Here is an 18941-nt window from a genome sequence, read left to right on the forward strand (position 1 = left end):
AGAACCCAGCTCTTGGGACTAGAGCTCTCTGTATACTTTAGTAAATGCCTAACGAGCAGTTACGGCTTTAAGACAAAAATGATGTGCCAGGCCCTGAATAGTGTCACCCTAGAGCAACAGAGGTATAGGGCTGCCTTCCTCTTATTTATTTGGGCAAATTAGTAACTAGAAGAGCTTATTTATTTGAAGTAATTGAGCTTGTTACTCAGGTTATGGCTGTAAGCAAAGATTGGGTGATCTTTATTATATATTTTCTGTTAAACAATTTAACCAAATTTGTGGTTGGAGTCTTTTTTGAAATCACCAGAGAATCAAAAGCAGGGGCAGAACAAAAAGATGTTTTAAATTTCTCTTAAATAGGAATTAGCAACCTCAATCAAAGCTCTGTTAGACTACTGAGTATAAGAAAGGACCATCTGAGTGATCTGAGGAGTTAACAGAAAGCAGTGACTACACAGCAATAATTACAGCAAATAAAGATTATTTTAAGGCAGACAAGGGCTAAGATTTCCTTGGCAGTAATAATGACATACAGTGAATTTAAAATCTATTTTATTATAGAGATCAGTTTCTAACAAATGAAAATGTATCATCTGTTCCTTAACTGTGTAAATAATATTAAATTCCTTTGAAACTGGAATCTGCAGGCACAGGTATTCTTTAATCAATACTGTATCTCTAAATAGAAGTCAGACTTCAGGAAGATGGAGCTCTTGATCTTAATACCAATATCTATATAAAGTGGTATAGATGAACAATCACTTTTAAATAATTTCCTTGTGAAAATTCTCTCATTCTTTACCCACTATTCACAAAGGACTGGTTATGGTCAGTCCTGGGGTTTTACAACTTGAAAACAAATATCCCCAATGCATTATCTTACTCAGATCACAAACATCTGTCAGTACCTCATCTCAGTACCAGAAAACAGGCACCTAGGACATCTCGACAATAACCACCCACCTGTCATCTGAATCCACCTAACCTGCTAGCATGTCCTTCAGACAGCAGCCAGTCTGAGGGTCCTTCAGCAGCACATTTACAATGTCAAAAAATTTGTGTTCGTATGCAAGCTTGTAATATAGGTAGACATCTTCACAGTATGTGAGTAACTTCTTCAGGTTTTTCACAGCTGTGTCAGCCACTTGATGTTGTTTGTATCTAGATGAACATAAGAACGTACGGGTTACAATCCTGCATTTGGAGTGAGTCCTGTCACTGACACAGCTACTTAGAGAGGATCCTGGAATTTGAGAAATTATTTAAGACTAGTATTAGGGGGTACTAGATAAACACTGAAATTATTTTCATTAAAAATGTTACCTTCATGCTCGCCTTACTTGGAGTAAGTGCGGTACTCCCAAGGGGGCCCCTGAGGTTTAGGGTTGTCGGTACCTCAGACAGGCTGAGTAGCTATCCTCCCATTTCAAATACAGAGCACTGTGAGGACACCGTTCTCCTCCGTCTGTCTGCATGACTTTGTTAAATGATCTCTTGCTTCTGGGGATTCTTGACATCTGCCATCTCAGGCAGAGGTATCTATAGGCATGTTCTATTTAGCCATAAAGTTCTTATTCATGCCTTACTCAAAGCAGAGGCATTTTAATACTTACTTTTTGGAAATCTCTTCAAATATACTAGATCTTAATAATCTTTGCTGCTTAAATTCTTCCAGGTAATTAAATTCTCCTTTAAGAATCACTCGTTGGTAGAGGATTTCTGCCCAATCGGGAACAAAGTCATAGGCCTCGGCCACAATAGAAGCCTTAAAAGGATAGAGGGGAAGATACCATTAAGGCCCTATTTGATATAAAACTGAAGGCAAGCTGTTCTAGAACACAGTACTGTGCATTCGCAGTGAGTGTGGGCATCACCAATTATGCTGATAGGGTCTATGTATTTGCCTTGGGGAAAAGTTTGATGTTCGACATTTCTCTGCCCTTAAACCCCATCTTGCAGTGTTAATCTTCACAATGCATTAATAAAAACTGCTGAGAAACAGTATTTTTCCCCCTAACGCAACTGTGTAAGGAACAGGGGAAGGGCTGATTCCCTGGTAACCATTTCTCATTCAAGGGCTAAATGCCAGCCTCCCAAAAGCCCTGACTCCTGCTACCCCAGGTGCACCATCCTAGAAACAGTGGGGCTAGGAGATGCTCGGCCCGCCAGCAGGTCTGCTCCAGCCCCAGCTGTGTGAGCAGCAAGGCTGTCTCCCTGTCCCTGGCCTCGTAGAGCAGGAAAAGAGACTGCACTGCCTCACCATCGTCCAACCTCTGCCCAAACAATATACTAATTAACACTGCCATGGAATCTGATTTATCAGACAGTTCAAGTTAAAAGTTTAGAACTGGGGGTGCCTGGGTGGCTCAGTGGTTAAAGCCTCTGCCTTCGGCTCAGGTCATGATCCCAGGGTCTTGGGATCGAGCCCCGCATCGGGCTCTCTGCTCAGCAGGGAGCCTGCTTCCTCCTCTCTCTCTCTGCCTGCCTCTCCGCCTACTTGTGATTTCTGTCAAATAAATAAATAAAATCTTTAAAAAAAAAAAAAAAGCTTAGAACTGCCCTGGTTTTGTCACTAGCCTTGACGCCTCAGGCAAGTCACTCAACCTATGGGCCCCGGGAGAGAGACAGCAGGAGAGGATGCTGTCTAGGTTTCCCTTCCTTGCTCACCTGGTAGAACCGAGGTAGAGCCAGGAGACAGTCCATCAGCCGGTGGCGGCCCAGGTTGATGAGCATCGTGTTCTGGCCCGTGTTCAGAAAGTGAATCTGCAGTGTTATCAACTTAGTGAGCCGGTGACAGTGCAGGGCCTGTCGCACACAGGAGTCCTGAGGAACAAAGGTAGAGTAGGCATAGATAAGAAATTGCCATCGCCCCTGTGATTCTTCCAGCAACTGAACTTCTGCCCCCAGTCTACCCCTTTACTTGGAAAAGCCCAGGGACAAAATTGTATCCTAAAGCCGCACTGGAATAGGATCTGCTGTTACCTTGGCATAACTCTCCGCCGCGTCCAGCATCAGGGTCAGGGCTTTCAGCAGCAGCAGCTTCAGGTGCTGCTCGTCCTTGAGGCTCTCCTCTGCAATAGAGAAGGAAACCCACCAGGTGTGTGACTCCCAAGGCTGCTCCCATCCCAGTCAGTGATGTGGGCTGGACTGGAAACGTCCCCGTCCCCGCTCGCACAGGGAGGCAGGTACAACTTGCTCGGGTAAAGGCTACCGGGCCAAAGTGTGCACACACTGGTAGGCCTCCTCCAGTTCTCAGAAATATCAAGGCAGGCTTGCATGGCCTCAGCAGACACACTGCTTCCTGACTGAGGACACCCCAGCTGCACAGACTGCAGACGGGACTGATGCCTTCCACATCCCATTCTGCCTCCCGCCTGCTCCACGAGTGGCTATGAGCAGCCACAGTGGAGAGTGGTCTCCTGGTCTCCTGCCCCTCCTCAGCCCTTAGAACCTGGGCTGGGGCGTGGCACTGGCCCGGGAGCACTGCTCTGACTTGTGCTCACCCCAGGGCTGGGACTCTATCAATTTCAGTTGGATGCAGGCAGCCGCCTCGTGGTTCTCCCCGATCTCCCGACACATGCTGAAGCACAGAGCGATCATGTTGTGCTTCTCACTGTCCCCAGGGTGGCAACGTTTGATGTAGTCCAGGAGGGCCGTCTTCAGGGTGCCACTCTGCCCAGGAAAAAACAGGAGTACCGGGGTCAACCAGTGACTGCAAGGCAGGCGTGACCAGCTGAGTCCCTTGGTTCAGAAAGTTCCTTAGAAACTCTCCCCAAAAAGAAGATAACCAAAACTGAACACAGAAGTTGATGCTGCCCCGAGTATAAGAAAACAGGCACGTCCTCTTTGCTGGTGAGAACGTGAATGGTAAAACAGGTGGAAGGGAGGGCCTAAAAGATGTGCATGTGCGCATTACTCCAGCAAGCCACGTCTAGGACTCGACTCCTTAAGGAATAAGCAGAAAGAAGTGCTGAGATGCACGTAACAAAGATATTTGATAGCAGACAATCAGAAATCATCCAGACATCCAAAACAAGGGCTAGGAGAATACCATGTAGCCATTAAAACCAGTGTTGATTTGGAAGATATTCATGACATGCTTATTAAGTGAGAAAAGCCAGCTCTTTCATATCTACACAGCATTAGTAAAGTTTTGTTGAAACTATGTAAATATGTATGTATCTATGTTTGTGGTACCTGTGCAGATAAAGGGCCTAAACCAAATTGTTAGCAGTGGCTGTCTCCAGATGGTCAATAGACAACAGAGGGCTTTTTTCTGTGGTGTGCTGTTTTCCAAGTGTCTTTAAACTGAATATGCATTACTTTTGTAATCAGAAAAAAAGTTACTAAAAGAATATTTACATGCAGAAATGAAAATACCTCAAAAACAATCCTGAAAACCCTCTGGGGTATCCTGAAAGTGTGCGTAGGTCCAAAACTCGCTCCTCTCCTGACAGTGGGACTGGGTTGTCCTGAAACTAGCCCAGTACTGGCGAGACTTTCTACTTCATCTCTTTAGTCCCTCTGGGCTTGAGCCCACGTTCCCGGAAGCAAAAAATGTGCCTCGGTTTTTAAGTCTTCAGAGGTACAACAGGCTGAAGCAATGAATCAGCCAAATGAATGACTTGGAAACAGAAGCTCTGTGACACACCAGATGTCACAGAGCATGCTACAGACAGACAGCCTGAAGGCCTGGCATGTCCACCCTTGGCTTCCAAGCCTCCTCTGGGTCATTACCACAAGTCACTCTGCAGCCTTCCAGGGCCAGGCCTCGGCATTCACTTCCTAAGGCTTTCTCATGGTCCCCCCCAAAACTCTCCACTTCTGAGCTGCTTAATCCATTTCCACTGAGCTCACTGAAGTGGTTCTTGCCCCGCCAGAGCCAGCGTTCAGACAGGTGACCGAGGCTGAGGTGGCAGTGCGCAGACTCATTCTGTCTGTTACTTAATGTCCGTCGGCGTAATCGCTACCTGGCCTGAAGCTAACCTGAAGCTACAGGCTGCAGTGCGTGTCCTAGGGAGTTCATTCCCTCCCTCCAGATGGAGGGCTCCACCCTGGTTAGGATTATTCCTGACAAGTCTGAGACTCGTAAATGTCAATAATATATACCATCCCGGAGCTCAAAGTACCGTACACCTACCGGATCCAACTTCTTCCTCATCAGTACTTCAAAGTAGTGCTTTTTATGCAACAGGTCAAATATGTAGGTCATCTCATTGTACCTTCCGATGCCAGTGAGGAGGCGCACCTGGGAAGGGCAAGGGCCGCCTGTGTCAGCAGCAGCTGGAGCTCTCTCAGCCAGCCCACTACTCCCCTCCAGTGCAGCTGCTTCCAGATGCCAAGCTCCAGGGGAGCAGAAGGGCTCATGCCAGGCCGCTGTTCTTCACTCCCTCTTCCCTTCCTGTGGACCCAACAGGGGGCCTCCTCTGGAGGATTCAGAGAGGCCGGTCACTGGAACACCAGGGGCAATTGCCGCCTTTGCTTCGTGTACACGTGACTGTAAGCGCTGACATGCCACCAGGGGCGTGAGTCGTCAGCTCACTTCAGACAGAACGCAAATCTTGTTTTGGGGGGAAATACAGCTGACTCAGCCCTCTAGAAAAACTAACTGCCCTGGCAAGGGGGTGGGCCAGCCCTGGAGCATGGCAGGGATCCTTCTGAGGGCTGCTCTTCTGGAACAGACTCTGTGACAGAAGTCCTAACCTGGAGCAGAGGGCTGAGCTGCCCAGCCAGCCCCCAGTGAGGGAGTCATATCCAGATGGGCACCTGCCCTAAGACCTCACCAGCTCTGGACCGGCTGCCAGCCTATCCATTCGCTCAAAACTTTCCTCAGAAAGGAGGGCAGGGGGTCAGGGGCTTCATACCATCAGCCCGTACTCCTCACTGGGGGCCAAGTGTTTGTCCGTGAGCAGCCGGGCAGCTTGCAGGACCCGGATGATCCCCTCCATGTGGCATGTGAGCGTGAAGCAGTGATGGGCCAGGATCAGCAGCTCCACAGCTGGGAACAGGAGGAGGTGGTTAAGACAAGGCTATGAACCTGGGCAGGATGGGGAAGGGGCCTATACGGACAGCCCGTCGGAAGCAGGCCCCTCACCGGTCCTCTGAGATCCTTGACCTCACCAGCTTTGGAGTAAAATTTGACAATAGACATATAAAACTTTAAAAATGGGTATACTCTGGAATCAGGAATTTATCTTAGGGAAATAATCACGGATGGGCATATAAACTTGCCCATAAGGATGCCTGTCCCAGTGTCTGAACAGCAGAAAACTGGAAGCCAACTAAAGGTCCGGAATTAGGGTATAAACATTTTTAATTCTATGAGAAATACCATGTAACCAGTAAGAAGGATATAGAAGAATACTACCATGGAAAGATGTTAGTGACAACATGTTCATAAGGTAATTATAAACAGTCTACACATGCCATTTTTGAAAAACAGAAGCCTACAGACTCACAGAAGATCAGAGGGACACATACTACTGACTGCCTAGAATGAACTACAGACTTGTAGAAAGCCAGCAGGCTTCGCGATCACTGTCTGGGTTCCTCTGCCACATAACAATTACAAGTTCCTCAATCTCTCTCAGCTTCAGTTTCCTTCAAAAGTGAGGATGGTGATCTCTGCTGTGTGGGGTGATGGAAGAGGAAGAGGAAGCTAACTGCCAAATGTCACCAGGTTGCCCTCTTGTGCACTTTCGCAGTTGGGGCTGCTTTTCCATGTATGTTTTTCTACATTTTCTTCAGTGAACTGCTGGCTCTCCACTAAGAACTTACACACCATGCTGGAGGGGTGGGGATCCAGAGCAGCAACAAGGATCCAAACAGTGTTTTGGAAAGGCTAACACCAGGAGACTTCTTGGAGACCTCCCTGGGCCTCCAACATAGAAGAAAACAGCCAAGAACTTACTGCAAGATAGTTCCCCGTGGGGAACGGAGGAAATCTTGTCCAACAACTTCATGCCTACCAACGTGCGATCTTGACACAGAGTGGTCAGCTGAAGAAACGTCTGGCTTTCCTCTGCTGGAGCGAACATCTGCTTCTGTCCTGTATGTAGAGAAAGATGGGGAAAAACGTGCAGCTTTAACCTTGCAAGCTGAGAGCAAAGTCAGAGTCCCCGGCTAAGAGGCCCACTCTGCCCAGGCCTGGGCACTGGAAGGGGACACCAAAGGAGCCCCCAGGGCAGCACCCTGCTCTGCTGAGCTCACATTCCTCAGCCTGGTGTTCCCTCACAGGTCAGCAGTAGTTCACCAGCTCAGAGAAGGGCATGGCTGCTCTAAGCGTTAATCCTAAAACAATCCACGAAAAGCAACAACATAAATGCCACTTGTTCTCCTGGCAAGTGCAACCTCGCAACGTCAGAGGGCAGTGTGTGGGAGGCATACGGGCAGAGCACCCACGTCCTTACTGCTGGGACTTGAGAATGTGCTCTCAGGGCCTGGGGAGGCCTGTCGGGTGGGGTACCTGTTCCCTCTGATGGGGTCAGTAGCTCCCGGGTCACCTCTTCAGCCACAAGTTCAGCCACGGTATCTGGCTCGAGGCCCTGGGTGCTGATGAAAGCCTGGGCGCGCCTGCATCGGTCCGGCTGCTGAGAGGCCAAGATTGCCCGGAGCATGGCCTCACCATCCAGAGCAGCCACGTTTGTGTAGGAACAGCCCAACTCCTGAGAGGAAGCCAAAGTTGGTCAAAGTTCCTGTTAGGAGCCAGGAAAAGCCTAGCAAAAGGCAGCTCTTTCTGAAACCCCACATGGGCTAACTCTATGATTTGCTGAGCTTAGAGATCCTGCCCCCCAAGCAGAAACCTCAGAAGCAGCCAACACCATTTTCTAGCCCTTTCTTTCACTTCACCAATGAGCCGAAGCCAAGCAAGAGAAAGAAAGGCTTGTCTTCAGAAGCCATCAGGTGACTTACATCTTGTTGAACACTGAGCTTTCTAAATGTTATGACATGCAAGGAAGTTGGATAAAAAGGCAAGAGGCCGCCTTCTACTCTTCCCACAGCAGTAGCAAAACCCTCCATCTCCAGAGAAGCCCTTCCAAAGAAGGGCTTTAGTGCTTGGCATTGTATCCTTTGTGCTCTTCCGCTTCTTAGAGTGTATTATTTTTGCCCCTCAATCAGCACAAAGTCACAGACAATTCTCGGCTGTTTGGGTTCCTGTTTTTATAGTCCTCACATTCCATTTTGTTGTATTTTACCAACTTATTTTGGGTTCTCCCCCGTGGAAATCCCCCAACAATCCTGAAACTAACCAAGATATCATGGCCAGAAGGGACCTTCAGGATTAGGTCATGTACAGATGGAGAACCAGGAACCCAGAGGTGTGGAATGCCTTACCCTCACTCTGGCTGGATGGGCCATGGCCAGGACTCAAAAGGCCGGGCACTTGGCCTGGCATCTGCCCCATATTCCCAGGGATGCGTTTACAGGGGCCAACATCCCGATGAGTCATCTGCTCCCACATCATGATTATCATGTGAAAGGCCAAGTTGGCAGCATCCAAAATCTACCTCCAACTTCCTGCTCCCCTCCCCCCCCGCCCTACCCCTGGAGCATGTACCTTGGCAAGTTCATACAGAAACAGGACCTGCCGGCAGTAGTTCTTCCCATGGAGGCATTTGCTTGTCAGAGTTTCCAGATTAGTCACCACTTCATCACTGGGGGGCAGCATCACAAAGGACTGACTATCCAAACTCGAAGCTGGGAGCAGATACAAGTCTGAGGAGGGGCTTTAAGCTGCCAAGTGGAGGCCTCCCCCCAACTCCCATGACACTACCTCCCCGTTCACAGCTTCCTCCATTGCACCCCCGTGACTCTTCCTGGGTCTGGGACCACTTCTGACTGGGCCCATACCCCACTTGAGCTTATTTCATCAACGTCTTCGAGGAAATCCCAGCCTGGGATTTTTTGAAGGCCTCACAGGCTATTAGACTCCAAACCACCTAATGAAAACACTAGATTATCACCAAAGATGTCTGCTAAACTCTTCCACACACCCTCCCCCTTTCCTCTAATATCATGTAAGTCACCAGGTAGGTCTAGCTGACTGTGTCTCCAAAACACGTCCCCGGTCACAAGCTCCCTTACAGTCTTCATGACCCTGAGTGTGAGAGGCTGCTATCGGGTCCTGCTGCTGGCTGCGCCTCCCCACATCAATCTCCCACAGATTCAGGAGAGTCTTTCCAAAATGCCCATCACAAAAACCAAGGCTCATCTGGATAGAAGCCTGAAAAGCATGATAAAAAAATTAAAATCCATTCCAGATTTTTCAAAAGAAACAAAAAGAGCTCTTAGCTGAAAAGAGAAGAAAATGGTCTTAATTTGAGAAAGTGTTCCTATTAGGGAAAAAAGTACTAAAGAGTATATAGGTCACGCTGTTCCTTGTAACAAAAACAGAATTGAAAAATTTAAGTATGTACCAATAAAATACTGTTAAATAATAAAAGTTTAAGTAAAATTAAAATTTAAGTGTATACTAATATATACTAATTAAATAGTATATCCATACAGAATACTCTGCAGCCATTAAAAAGAATGAGATCAATACATGTGTACTGACAGGAAAAAATGTAGAACTTAAGTTTCTTAAGTTAAACTTAAGTTAGTGATATAACTTAAGTTTTGTAAAAAATAAAAGGGGTGTATGTATGCACATAACATGTGTAAACCCACACAGAGAAAACAAGACATCCCAAGTGAGTAAGTTATTCCGGGGACCTTGGTGGGGGTGGGGGATGGCTACTGGGTGAATGATTTTCACTTTGTACTTTATGCACTTCCTTACTGTGATCTGTTACACTAAGCATGGAATACTTTTGCATTTAAGATATTACACATTTTAAAATATGCTTTAAAGACCAAAAAGTAAGTAAGTAACAACTCAGAGTGGGTAATTCCCTGCTTAAAATCCTTCACTGGCGTTCCAGATCGAGGGCAGGTACAGGCAGTTCACCGCACCCGGTCTCACCAACCGAACTCGGTGTAAATCCCGGCACACAGCAGGCTGCATGAAATGACACAAATGATCCTCTTTCCCCCTCTAGTAACCTCTAGCCTGAATGCAATGCTGCCTGAAACCCAAAACTAAGCGCTAACTCTGGCAGAGAGAGAGCACGCACTCCACAATCGCAGTCAGGGAGCAGGAGAGGGAGCTCCTACAGGCTTTCTCCTCTCCGCTCCCCAGCAGCCCCGGGGGCTGTGGTAGGAGGGGCTGCAGCAGCAGCTGCTAAGATCCCAAACTCAGAGCTGAACCTTATTTTTAGATTCAGCTGCTCTGGGCCCCAGACGATGCAGTGAACCCGTGTTTCCTTTCGCATTATCCTCCTGTCTGCTGGCCCAGGATACAGGTGTGGTCAGGGGCATGCTAACAGAAGGAGGGAGCTAGAATTCCAGCTTTGGGCCATAAGACGACAAAGGGAAGCCTCAGGGAGCAATACCTGGGAGAGAGATTCAGAAAGCCACACAATAAAGCTGTTTATCAATTCTAGGGCTCACTCCTGGGCTTTGTATCTGGAGATCTGCTCCTTGTCAGCATAGCAAGACCCTGAGAGCTGAATTCACAGACCACCCCAGGCTGAGGAGTGACCCCAGGATGCCGCATATACACACCACGGATATGAACAGCACCACAAAATGGCTGGAAGCCCAACTGATAGTAGAACCACAGGCAAAAGAAAGTGGGTTGGAACTTGTAGCCCAAACCTAACGAGGTCAACTATCTGCTGAAAAATTTTTGAAAGATTAAAAATTTTAAAAAATCACCACTCGTCGTAAGATTTAAACAAGACCCAGAATCTCATAACATACTTTCCAAAATGTCCAGGATGCAACTCAAAATTACTCAACATACAAAAATTCTGCAGGAAAACCTCAATTCATAGGAGAAAAGACAATCAACAGATGACACCTAGTACTAAAATGACATAGATGGGGGCGCCTGGGTGGCTCAGTCATTGGGCCTCTGCCTTCAGATCGGGTCATGATTCGGGCTCCCTGCTCAGCAGGAAGTCTGCTTCTCACTCACCCACTCCCCCTGCCTGTGTTTCCTTCTTACTGTGTCTCTCCCTATCAAATAAATAAACAAAATCTTAAAAAATAAATAAAATGACATAAACATTGAAGTTACCTGATAGTTTAAAGCAGCTATTATACAAACTGTTACAACAATTATAAATGTTCTTGAGAGACTGAAAAACAACAAGTCTCAAAGAAACAGAAGGTACAAAGAAGAAAAGGAAATTTTGGAAGTAAAAAATAACTGAAATTTTAAAATCACAGAAATAAACTCAACAGCAGCATGCAAATACCAGAGGAAAGAGTCACTGAAACTGAAGATGGACAAACAGAAATTATCCAATCTGGGGAAAAAAATTTCCAATTTGAACAAGAAAGAGAAAAAAAAAAATTGGGAAAAAAAAAAAAAGAGTAAAGTCTAAAGGACTTGTAAGACAGGAGAAACAAGAGTTCTGTGATTTGCGTCACTGGCGTCCCAGAGGGGAAAGACTACGAGTATGGTGCTGAAAAAGTATTTGAAAACATAATGTCTGAAAACTACTTAAATTTGATGAAACATATAAATGCAAACATTCAAGAACGTTCAGTGAACCCCAAACAGGATAAACTCAAAGAAATACATGCCCCTCATGTAAAATCAAACTGCTGAAGATTAAACATAGAAAAAAATCTTGAAAGCAACCAGAGAAAAATGCATTATCCATAGGGGAATAATCCAAATGACTGCAGATTATTCATCAGATACCATGGAGATCAAAAGTTGTACAACATTTTTGAGCACTGAAAAAAAATTATGAATTTTCTCTATCCAGCAAAAATCATCCTCCAGGAATGAAGGTGAAATAGACATTCTCAGATGAAGCTAAACAATGAAGAAAAACTAAGAGAATGTGTGAACTAGCAGACAACTAGAATCACTAAAGGAGAATCACTACAGGAAGTCCTTCAGACAGAGGGAAGAGAAACTAGAAGGAAACTTGGAACAATAGGAATGAAGGAAGAGCAAAAAAATTGTAAATATCTGAGTAAATATAATTATTCTCCTCTTGCGTTTTTAAAAATATGTTTTTTGGTTGAAAGTAAAAATTCTAGCACTGTTTTATGGGGATTTCAATGTTATGTAGATGTAATATAATAAGACAAGTAGGGGCGCCTGGGTGGCTCAGTTGGCTAAGCGATGGGGACTCTAGGTTTCAGCTCAGGTCATGATCTCAGGGTTGTGAGATCAAGGCCCTTCTCAGATTCTCCTACCTCGGCTCAGAGTCTGCTTGAGATTCTCTGCCCCTCCCTCCGCCCCCCCACAGCTTGTACACAGGTGCATGTGCTCTCAAAAAAAAAAAAAGAAAAGAAAAGTAAGACATAAAGGCAAAGAAGTGACTTTATAGGTGGTAAGGTTTCTACATTCCAGCTGACGTAGTAAAATACTGATTTTAAGTACACTGTAAAAAATGTTTAATGTAATCCACAAACCAACCAATGAAAAACCTATGCAAAGCTACATAGTCAAAATTAGAATAAATTAAAATGGAAGACTAAAAAATGTTCAAATAACCCAAAGGCAGGAAAAAATGTTTCTTCAAAAACCACAAACTCTTCAAAGGTGAAAAAGATAACCTAATTAGGGGGCGCCTGGGTGGCTCAGTGGGTTAAGCCTCTGCCTTCGGCTCAGGTCATGATCTCAGGGTCCTGGGATCGAGCCCCGCATCGGGCTCTCTGCTCAGCAGTGAGCCTGCTTCCCCCTCTCTCTGCCTGCCTCTCTGCCTACTTGTGATCTCTCTCTCTCTCTCTCTGTCAAATAAATAAATAAAATCTTTAAAAAAAAAAAAGATAACCTAATTAGTTGTATAACTAAGAAAGAAATTATATTTGTAGTTTAAAGTCTTCCAAAGTGGGGCACATGGGTGGCTAAGTGGGTTAAAGACTCTGCCTCTGGCTCAGGTCATGATCCCAGGGTCCTGGGATTGAGCCCTGCACCAGGCTCTCTCTCTGCTCCGCAGGGAGCCTGCTTCCCTTCCTCTCTCTCTGTCTGCCTCTCTGCCTACTTGTGACCTCTGTCAAATAAATAGATAAAATCTTTTTAAAAAGTTATTTATAAAAAAAAAAAAAAAGTCTTCCAAAGCATAAGTCTCCAGGTTCAGATGGTTTTACTAGTAAATTCTACTGACCACATGAAGAGGAACTAACACCAATTCCATTACAATGTCTTCCAAAGGGGGAGAAAAAAAAAACAAAACGGAAGAGGAAGGTGTGCTTTCCAACTCATGAAACCAGCATTACCCAGATACATAAACCAGACAAAGCGTACCCCCCAAAAAAGTACAGGTCAATATTCCTCATGAATATAAATGTAAATATTTTCAAAGTAGAAAACTGATTATAATAATGTATCTAAAAGTTGTAATGCACTATGACTAAGTGGGATTTATCTTGGGAAGGCAAAGCTCGCTTAATATTTTAAGATTAATGTAATCTACCTAGTGTAATCAATAGTCTAAAGAAAAAACCCCATGTAATCATATCAATAGATGCAGAAAAAAATGACAAAATTCAATATTGATTCATGATAAAAAGACTCTCACAAACTAGTGATAGAAGGGAACTTCCTCAACATGACAAAGATTATCTTCAAAATACCTATAGCTGGGGCCCCTGGGTGGCTCAGTGGGTTGGGGCCTCTGACTTCCGCTCGGGTCATGATCCCAGGGTTCTGGGATCGAGCCCCGTGTCGGGCTTTCTGCTTGGCAGGGAGCCTGCTTCCCCACCTCTCTCTCTGCCTGCGACTCCACCTACTTGTGATCTCTGTCAAATAAATAAATAAAATCTTAAAAAAACAAAACAAAACCTATAGCTAATATCATACTTAACTATGAAAGACTGAATGCTTTCAAAGACAGTCTCTTTAACAAATGGTGCTGGGAAAACTGGACAGCTACATGGATAAGAATGAAACTGGATCCTTTCTTACACCACACACACACATGCAAAATTCACAATGGATTAGAGATCTAAATGTGAGACCTGAAACCATAAAATTCTTAGAAGAAAACATAGGCAGCAATCTCTCTGACAGCTGTAGGAACATTTTTCTACATGTCTCCTCAGGCAAGGGAGAAAAAGCAAAATTAAACTATTGAGACGACACTAAAATAAAAAGCTTTTACGCAGCAAATGAAACCATCAACAAAACAAAATACAGACTACCGAATGGGACAAGATATTTGCAAATACGTAGCTGATAAGGGGTTAATACTTACAGAAATTCTATAACTCAACACCAAAAACCCCACAAATAACCCAACTAAAAAAATATAAGACATGAATAGACGTTTTTCCAAAGACATACAGTTGGCCAAAAGACACATGAAAAGATGCTCAACATACCTCATCATTGGGGAAATGCAAATCAAAACCACAATGAGATATCACTTTATACCTGTCAGAATGGCTAAAATTAAAAACAAAAACAAACAAACAAAAAAACCCCACAAGAAATAACAAGTGTTGGTGAGGAAAAGGAATCCTTGTGCACTTCCGGTGGGAATCCCAGCCGGTGCAACCACTGTGGAAGACAGTATAGAGGTTTCTCAAAAAATTAAAAATAGATCTGCCCTATGATCCAGTAATTCCACTACTGGGTATTTACCCAAAGAACACAAAAGCATTAATTCAAAAAGATATATGCACCCCATGTTTGCTGCAGCATTATTTATAATAATCAGGATATGGAACCAACCCAAGTGTCTATTCATAGATGAATGGATAAAAAAGATGTGGTGTATGTATGTGTGTACACACACACACACACACACACACTGAAATACTACTCAGCCATAAGAAAGAATGAAATCTTGCCATTTGCAACAATATGAATGGATTTAGAGGGTATAATGCTAAGAAGTCAGTCAGAAAAAGAAAGACCGTATAATTTCACTAATACATGGGATTCAAGAAACAAATGAACAAAGAAAAAAAGAGACAAAAAATACTCTTAAGTATACAGAACAAACTGGTGGTTACCAGAGGTGGGTGCAGGGATGGATGAAACTGGTGAAGGCCATTAAGATTCCACTTATCCTGATGAGCAATGAGTAATGTTTAAACATGTTGAATCACACTGTACACCTGAAACTATACTGTTTGTTAATCATACTTGAATTAAAAAAAGAAAAGACTGGGGGTGCCTGGGTGGCTCAGTGGGTTAAAGCCTCTGGCTTCGGCTCAGGTCATGATCTCAGGGTCCTGGGATCAAGCCCCGCATCATGCTCTCTGCTCTGCAGGGAGCCTGCTTCCTCCTCTCTCTCTGCCTGCCTCTCCGCCTACTTGTGATCTCTGCCTGTCAAATAAATAAATAAAATCTTAAAAAAAAAAAAAAAAGAAAGAAAAGACTGAATGCTCTCTACCTAAAATCTGTAACAAGGCAAGTATATCTGCTCTTACCATTCCTATCCAATGTCATACCAGAAGTCCTAGCCAGGGCAATAAAGGGAGACAAAGAAATAATACGCATTCGGATTGGAAAGGAAGACATAAAGCCATCTCTATTCACAGATAGTATTGTCTGTAGAAAATACTAAGGAATCTATAAGAAAACCCCTAGGATAAGCAAGTTTAGCAAGGTCATAGGATACAAGAGTAAGACAAAAATCAGTATATTTCTATATACCATGAATGTACAATTAGAAACACGACTAATGGTATAGAATAAATTTCAATGAACTAGCTACAAGTCAAGTAGTTTCCTTCCAACTTGGATACACAGCTAGTTAAAAGACTTAAGTTTCTATTTCACTGACAAGTTAACTACCTAGTTTATGGATTACCGTTGGCTTGTTCAACCAGTATGCCAAAAGGAACCGTTTCCTTCCGGGAAAGAGTGCCCACAGCTCTGTTCGGGACTCAGGGCTGTTTGCTCTCCTTCACTTACTGCTTTGGACTTTTCTTAGTGGAGTGCCAGGTTCTTCTTCCTCAAGCGGCTGGGTGCTTTGTAGGACAGCACGGATCTCTGGGTACAGGCCATCCATACTAGCTTCCCCTGCAGCCAGTGCTCTGCAGTGCAACACCAAGGTGACATCTTGGTTGTAGAAATGAAAATACCGACACACTCTACTTGCTTCATGGACACAGCCATCATCCAGTAGGCGCCCAATCAGAGAGTTAAGGGACTCCTGCTCCTTCCAATCCAGTCTGCTCTCACAAGTCTCTTTGCATGGAAGGCCACTAAGTTCTAAATATTTTGCTGTGTTCAGAGCAGCCAACATGGAGAATGAAAACTTGTGGGCTACACTATCAAAGGACGGCTCCCCACTAGTTGAGATGTGCTGAGGAAACCTGGGCTCTGGGTCCTCCTGTTTCTCTCTGAGGGCATGCTGGGCAATGCGGCAGTGCCAGATCTGCTTCTCCAGCTCCTCCAGCTCCTCCTCAGGCCCTGGAGCCTCCTGAGCAAGCCAGTGAGCCGCCAGTGTGAGCAGCAGACGGCGCTCCTCCAGGCCGGGCGGTCCCTCCTCCCCTGGGGCCTCAGGGGCCACCTGGGCCTGAGCTGAGAAAAAGGAAGCAGCTGCTCTGCTTGAAATGGCATTTTTCTTAAAATTCTCATGACACTTTGTCCAGAAGTCAATTCTTGCTTGTTTTAGGTCCCACTGGTCGGTGTGCTGTAAGGTCTGCATTTCCTGCGTTATCTGTGAAATTTAACAAAACACTTTTTAGCCCCTCCTGGATAAAGAAGTATCAGAAATGCTAATGCTCCCTCGGTAGGCTGTACTAGTCAAAGCCAAATCAAGTCCAAGAACATGAGACTCAGCTACAGATGATCCTGGATATTTTATCTGGAAAGTTAAACTATGAAAAGCAATTCTACATTTATCTAATTGAAGGGGGTTCAAGACGAAGCCATCCCATATTTAATTCTATTCAAAGCATAAGAGTGGTAGTACATCCTGTAAGCTAACCTTGGTTTCAAGCACACATTCTACACTAATGGGCATCCCAGGGCTCATCCATTTCTGAAAGTCACATGTGTATCCAAAGTAAACAAGCCTCTCCTATAAATCACTTATCTCATCTGATTCTGTTTAACGCTAGATCAAAAAGCTAAAATTTCAAATAACTTAAAAGACTAATGATACCTCTTCAATAACCAAGTTGTCCACAGGTAGTTCTGCTAATTCTGCTACTCTTCTGGCCAAAGCAAACCGTCCCTCTGTCTCCAGTTTTTCCAAAATAGATTTACATTCGTGCTGGAAATTCTCAAGGCTGTAGCTGCTAATAATTACATGATTAATGGCTATGGATGTGTCCTTTAAAATTTGGCTAAGGACACAGAGCTTCTTCACATCTGGACCTGTGCCAAAGAGAAGAGGGTATAAAACATTTTATCGGTAAAATGCTGCTATCAGAGTGAAAGTATCTATGTTTAACACAATAATGTGAGTAAAAGAAAACACAAAAAACGATTTTTATACTCTGGCTGGCTAGCAGATGAAGCCATAAGCCATCTCCTATATAGTAAGAACTTGCAAGATTCACGTAGGGACTCCATCTACACAGCTGCCTTTATACTCAGGGTGGGGAGTCTGTAGTCCTGTTATGTGGTAGCGAAGATCTGGTCATTCATTCAGGCCAACCCCACCACTTTCTGAATTTTTCTCCAAAGTTGAACACATTTATTTTTATGATTGTTTACTTGCTCATTCAGTGCAGACATCATGTGAATTAAGACACAGAACCGGGGCACCTAGGTGGCTCAGATGGTTAAGCATCTGCTTTTAGCTCAGGTCAAGATCCCAGGGTCCTGGGATTGAGGCCAATATCGGGCTCCCTGCTCAGTGGGGAACCTGCTTCCCGCTCTCTCTGTGTTCCTCTCCCTGCTTATGCTCTCTTTGCTCTGTCAAATAAATAAATAAAATCTTAAAAAAAAAAAAAAACAAGACACAGAACTGGTAGGACAGCTGAAACTGCAGCTGGCCAACAGCCAAGTCTCCTTATATTCTGAATGGAGCATCACTTGCTCCTTTGGACAACTACTTAAACCAGGGAGACCCAGCTGAGTTGTTGTTGTTCTTTTTTGTTTTTGTTTGTTTGTTTTTAATATTTATTTATTTAGATTTTATTTTTTATTTATTTTTAGATTTTTAAATTTTTTTTTTAGATTTTATTTTTTATTTGACAGAGAGAGACACAGTGACAGAGGGAACACAAGCAGGGGGAGTGGCAGGCAGAGGGAGAAGCAGACTCTCCGAGGAGCAGGGAGCCCGATTCAGGGCTCGATCCCAGGACCCCAGGATCATGACCTGAGCCAAAGGCAGATGGTTAATGACTGAGCCACCCAGGCGTCCCTAAAGATTTATCTATTAATTGAAGAGCAAGAGCATGGAGCAAGGTGGAGGGACAGAAAGCGTCTTAAGCAGAGTCCATGCTGAGCACAGAGCCTGATTTGGGGCTCAAAGCCATGATCCTGAGATCACGACCTGAGCCGAAACCAAGGACAGGCATGAAAACATTCTGTAGGAGCCTATTCCCAGTGGCACCTGCTGGGCTGTGGTCTGATTTAGGTAGTTCTGGGGACAGGGAGATACCCTGCACAATACCCACCAGTAATGAGATGCTGGGTTTCTTTGTTGACAGCATATAAAACCTAGGCTTAATTTAGAGAAACAATTTCTTTTCTCTAGGCACATGTATGTTATACACACACAGAACACAAATGTGCTATAAAAACAAAACAATTATATGAATAAAAGCAGTATAACAGTTAACAACATAGACAATCCTTGTACTTTTTCAAGGATACAGTAACTCTGGCAAGAAAATAGGATGTTCACTTCTGAAAAAAATTAAAATTACTACAGATCACTGAAAACATCTGTATGTTAAAAGGACCTACTATTTGGTCTACAGAGTCATGGACAAGTCCCCTCCTACTGACACTGCATTTT

At 44.4% G+C, this 18941-nt stretch overlaps 1 protein-coding gene across 2 annotated transcripts in view; it reads right to left on the reverse strand.

Annotated features, from left to right (window-relative positions):
• Window positions 1–535: 535 nt before the first annotated feature.
• The window catches only part of SPG11 (SPG11 vesicle trafficking associated, spatacsin), an 86135-nt gene continuing 67729 nt past the window's right edge, over window positions 536–18941 (reverse strand). For both annotated transcript variants that reach the window (XM_047735747.1, XM_047735746.1), the window contains exons 29-40: window positions 17133–17347; window positions 15935–16685; window positions 8558–8697; window positions 7466–7664; window positions 6911–7048; window positions 5865–5998; window positions 5141–5248; window positions 3504–3672; window positions 2983–3071; window positions 2668–2823; window positions 1614–1765; window positions 536–1161 (exon numbers count right to left, since the gene is read on the reverse strand). In XM_047735747.1, the coding sequence (XP_047591703.1) occupies window positions 981–1161; window positions 1614–1765; window positions 2668–2823; window positions 2983–3071; window positions 3504–3672; window positions 5141–5248; window positions 5865–5998; window positions 6911–7048; window positions 7466–7664; window positions 8558–8697; window positions 15935–16685; window positions 17133–17347 (2432 nt within the window). In that variant the 3' untranslated portion in view covers window positions 536–980. The remainder of the gene's footprint in view (window positions 1162–1613; window positions 1766–2667; window positions 2824–2982; window positions 3072–3503; window positions 3673–5140; window positions 5249–5864; window positions 5999–6910; window positions 7049–7465; window positions 7665–8557; window positions 8698–15934; window positions 16686–17132; window positions 17348–18941) is intronic.

This window comes from Lutra lutra, chromosome 7 (genome assembly GCF_902655055.1).
Source record: "Lutra lutra chromosome 7, mLutLut1.2, whole genome shotgun sequence".
In the NCBI taxonomy this organism is placed as follows: Eukaryota; Metazoa; Chordata; class Mammalia; order Carnivora; family Mustelidae; genus Lutra; species Lutra lutra.